The 4,104-nt window shown below is 36.0% G+C and overlaps 1 protein-coding gene across 1 annotated transcript; it reads left to right on the top strand.

Moving 5' to 3' along the window:
• Positions 1–1,049: 1,049 nt before the first annotated feature.
• Positions 1,050–2,273, top strand: LOC149235923 (uncharacterized). The gene has a single exon (XM_089368713.1). The coding sequence runs from the start codon at positions 1,050–1,052 to the stop codon at positions 2,271–2,273; it is 1,224 nt and encodes a 407-aa protein (XP_089224839.1).
• The last annotated feature ends 1,831 nt before the right edge of the window (positions 2,274–4,104 follow it).

Below are 4,104 nucleotides of genomic sequence, written 5' to 3'. Positions count from 1 at the left end.
AATAATCTCAATATGTGACCACCATTTTATGCATGTACCTTGCACTAGGAGCTTCAATATCAACCCCCTAGTGCATGTTAGTCATGCTAAAATATTCTCAATATTCTACCACAAGTTTCATCAGTATTCCACCACAAAATATTTTGTTGGAACCCAAGGCCCACAAGGTACATCTTGCAACTCTTAAAATGGGTTTGACTTGATGATATAGGTGGAATCAACAAGAAGTTTTACTTCTGGTTTCTAAATTTTACCTATAGCTAAGTGTGTTTTGAGTGTTTGTTTATTTTAATGCGGTATATAAAACCTATACTTGTAAGTTTTGGAGCAATTACTCTAGATTTTCGGGAAAATGTTTTATCATTGTTATGTTAGAATTCAAATTTCAATTTTGAATTTTTTTAAAAGATTATTATTGCACTATGTAAAACATAATATCACAATAATTTTTGACATCAAAATCTAAAAGTTACTTCAAAAAAAGAATTATTTTTTTTAATAATTTCATCTTTATACGATAGATTTCATAATACTAATTCATTTTATTTTCATAATCTCATTTTAGGAATAATTTATTTAAGAAAAATCTCACAATGAAATATTGAGTATTAATTCATTTTATTTTCATATTCTCATTTTAGGAAGAATTTATTTAAGAAAAATCCCACAATGAAATATTGAGGTTGTTTCACTACATTAAAAATGGCATTTCTGAAACTAATACATATAATCCACAAGGATTTGAACTAAACTCCTAATAATCTAAAGTTTACCAAACACTTAACATGTATGATAACCCAGATTTAGCAAATGCTTTTGATCGAGTAAATCATAGTTTTCTTTTAAATGTTATGAGCAAGTTTGGTTTTGGAGCAAATTTCATTAAATGGATCCGGGCATGCATCTCGGAGCCATGGATTGCTCCTCTTGTAAATGGAAGAGCCACTGATTTTTTCAAAGCTTCGAGGGGACTTAGGTAGGGGTGTCCTCTATCCCCTCTGCTTTTTTTCATCCAAGCCTCTGTTCTCAGCTTCCTGTTAGACAAAAAGATGCAAGACCAAGATATTAATGGACTGTGTATTGCAAAAGGGGTCAAAAACATAAATCACGCCTTGTTTGTGGATGACACTCTGCTTTTGGGTTCTGCCTCTCTCTCCTCTGCCTCAAAATTTAAAGCGGTTTTGGATGAATTCAGTGAGGCCTCAGGCAACGTTGTTAATAAGAGCAAATGCCACATCTTCAGCTGGAATACTACGCCCAGATTGCTCTCTGCCATTTCTAGATGTTTGGGTTTTGCAGCCTCCTCTTCTTGGTCCTCTTTTAAATACTTGGGTCTCCCTGTATCTCATAAGAGACCTACAAGCAAAGACTGGCTCCCTCAGCTGGAAAAATTCAAGTCTAAGATTCAAGCCTGGGGTTACTCCTGGCTCAATACTGCTGGCAAATTAGTCTTAATTAAATCTGTGCTTACCAGCCTCCCTTTATTTCAATTTGCTGGGCTTCTCGCTCCGGCAACCATTTTAAAAAAAATGGAAGAGTACATACGAAGGTTCTTTTGGAAGGGAGGAAAACAGAATGAAAACAAGATTCCCCTTATCAGTTGGGAAACCATCTCCAAGCCACTGTGGGAGGGTGGTCTAAATTTCAAAAATCTCTATCAGCAGAATGTGGCAATGGAAGCAAAGATTATCTGGAGGATCATTGCACCCAAGCCTGGCTGGGCCCAATTGGCTCTTTGGAAAAAGTATTTCAGAGGACCTCGATCCATATGTCTAGAAAATGTGATTCAATTGCCTAACTCGACATTCCTTAAATTGTATGCTAAAGTTGCCCCTCTAATTACTGCACACTCCTACTGGATCCCAGGTAACGGAAACAAGATCAACATCTGGACTGACAAAATCATGAATAAGGACCCAATAGAATACAGAGCCTCCATTAGAGTGTTGCGTTGTTGGATGGACAGAGAGGGACTGCGATCGTTGTGGGATATTTCACTCTGGAACAACTCTGTTTGGGCAGGATGGAAACGCATTGAGGTGTCGGATCATCTGACCACCGAATGGTCCACGTTGCTCGATTTCCTGCATGGCTTGGCACCCACGCACATGAGGAAAAGAGACTTGAAAGGCTGGGGGCCGAATGCCAGAGGTTACGTTGTCTCCTTGGGGTACGCCAAACTGAATGAGAGGCCATACGTCCCCCCTAACCCAGCTCCTTGGCAAGGTGTCTGGCGTTTTCCTTCATGGCCCAAAGTGGACTTCTTTGCCTAGCTTTTCTGCCATGGAAAAATCTTAACTTATGACTATTTGCAGAGGAAAGGATTCTACGGCCCCTCCATCTGCTCATTGTGCAATGAAAATGCAGAGACAACAGTCCATCTAATTCTAGAATGCAACTTCTCCAAGCAGATCTGGTTTTCCTTTATTCAAAATTTGGATCCAAATTTCATGCTCCCTTGCTCCACTACTGATCTTTTTTCTAATTGGGCAATCAGATATCCTGGCCCACCTCCTAAAAACCAGATAATTAAAACTGCATGGGTTGTCCTTCCAAAGGTTATCTGTTGGCAGATATGGCTAGAACGTAACAGAAGAATCTTCAGAAATACAAAGCAGAACCACAAGGCCTTAGAAACCAAGATTAAATGCCACATAAAGGAGTGCTTGACTGATATAAAAGATGACTCTAATCTCAGCCAACAGGACATCACTTGGGGATCAATTCTAGAACTACAATATCAACTAGCAGTTAGAAAAGCCCCTACTATTAAAAATTAGCAATAAGGAAATCTGACACTGACTTTCAAGACTGGATCAAATCGCAAGCAAGGCACTCCCTCTTTTTTGATGGGGCAGCAAAGGGCAATCCGGGCAAAGCTGGTGTAGGAGGTGTTGTTGTAAATCCAATTGGGGAAAAAATCCATTCCTATGCTTGGGGACTTGGATATTCTTCCAGTATTCAAGTTGAGGCCTTGGCCCTCTTTCAAGGTCTCAAGATCCTCAAAGAATTAAGCATAAATGAAGCTAATGTTATAGGTGACTCCCAGATCATTATAAACACAATGGTTTCCAATTCCCCAGCTTTGGATCTTAAACTAGCAAGGTTGATAACCAGAATCAAAGGCTTGGAAAACACTTTTCAGAACTTGAACTACTACCATGTGTTGAGAACTCATAATAAAGAGGCGGACATTGAAGCCAACAAAGCTGCCCTCCTCTCTGTCGGGGTCAAGATGAAAGACGAAGAAGAATCATGGGAACCCATTCCATAAGCTGGTTACTGCCATGTTTTACTGCTTGCTATTAAATAAATTTGTTTGTATCTTCAAGTGGGGGAAAATCTCTGAAATCGATTCTATGGGTTCCTTATCAAGGAAGAAATCTTCAAGCTTCAGCTGCATCCTCATTCTTAGCAGTGAGATGCAACAGGACAAAGAAATCCCCAATGTAATCAGATTTTCGGCATTCAGGCCAAGATGAATATAAACACTCCATAACCGTTTCTGTAAAAAAAATAAAAAATAAAAACATGTATGATAACCCATTGAACTTATCCTCTATGTTGTTAGGTATATATTTCATATTTATTAGTTTTAATTTCATCATCTCATTTTAGGTATATGCTTATATTTATTTTTTATATTCGCCTTATAGATTTGTTAAATTTATTGTTCTTATTTAAATTAAAAACTAAATTTAATTAACATTTAATAAATTTATCTTCAACTCATGTATTTATTTTTGATGTTCAAAATCCAATGCTAAATTTGATAAATACTTAGTAAATGATTGGGCATCTTTCACTTCCTTCTATAATTATAATTAAAAAACTAAATTTAATACCAATTTTACAAAAATATTGAGATTTTTTAAAATAAAATAATTTTATTTTATGTATTAAATTTTATATTTAATATTTTAAAATTTAAAATTTCATTTCATTTAAGTTTTTTTCCTTACAAAATAGTAAAAAATAAAATAATAATAATTGGATTTTAAATTTGTTTGGGATTATGTCATAGACTAATTGAGTATATCAATAAGACAATGTTTGTGGCTTACATAGGATACATATTATTGAAGGACAATAAAGGAGAATTTT

Source organism: Pinus tabuliformis, chromosome 8 (assembly GCF_031772625.1).
Source record: "Pinus tabuliformis cultivar Carrire ecotype Pingquan chromosome 8, CPIR1, whole genome shotgun sequence".
NCBI lineage: Eukaryota > Viridiplantae > Streptophyta > Pinopsida > Pinales > Pinaceae > Pinus > Pinus tabuliformis.
Note: the sequence above shows the minus strand (reverse complement) of the source record. Positions and strands in the feature narration are given on the sequence as shown.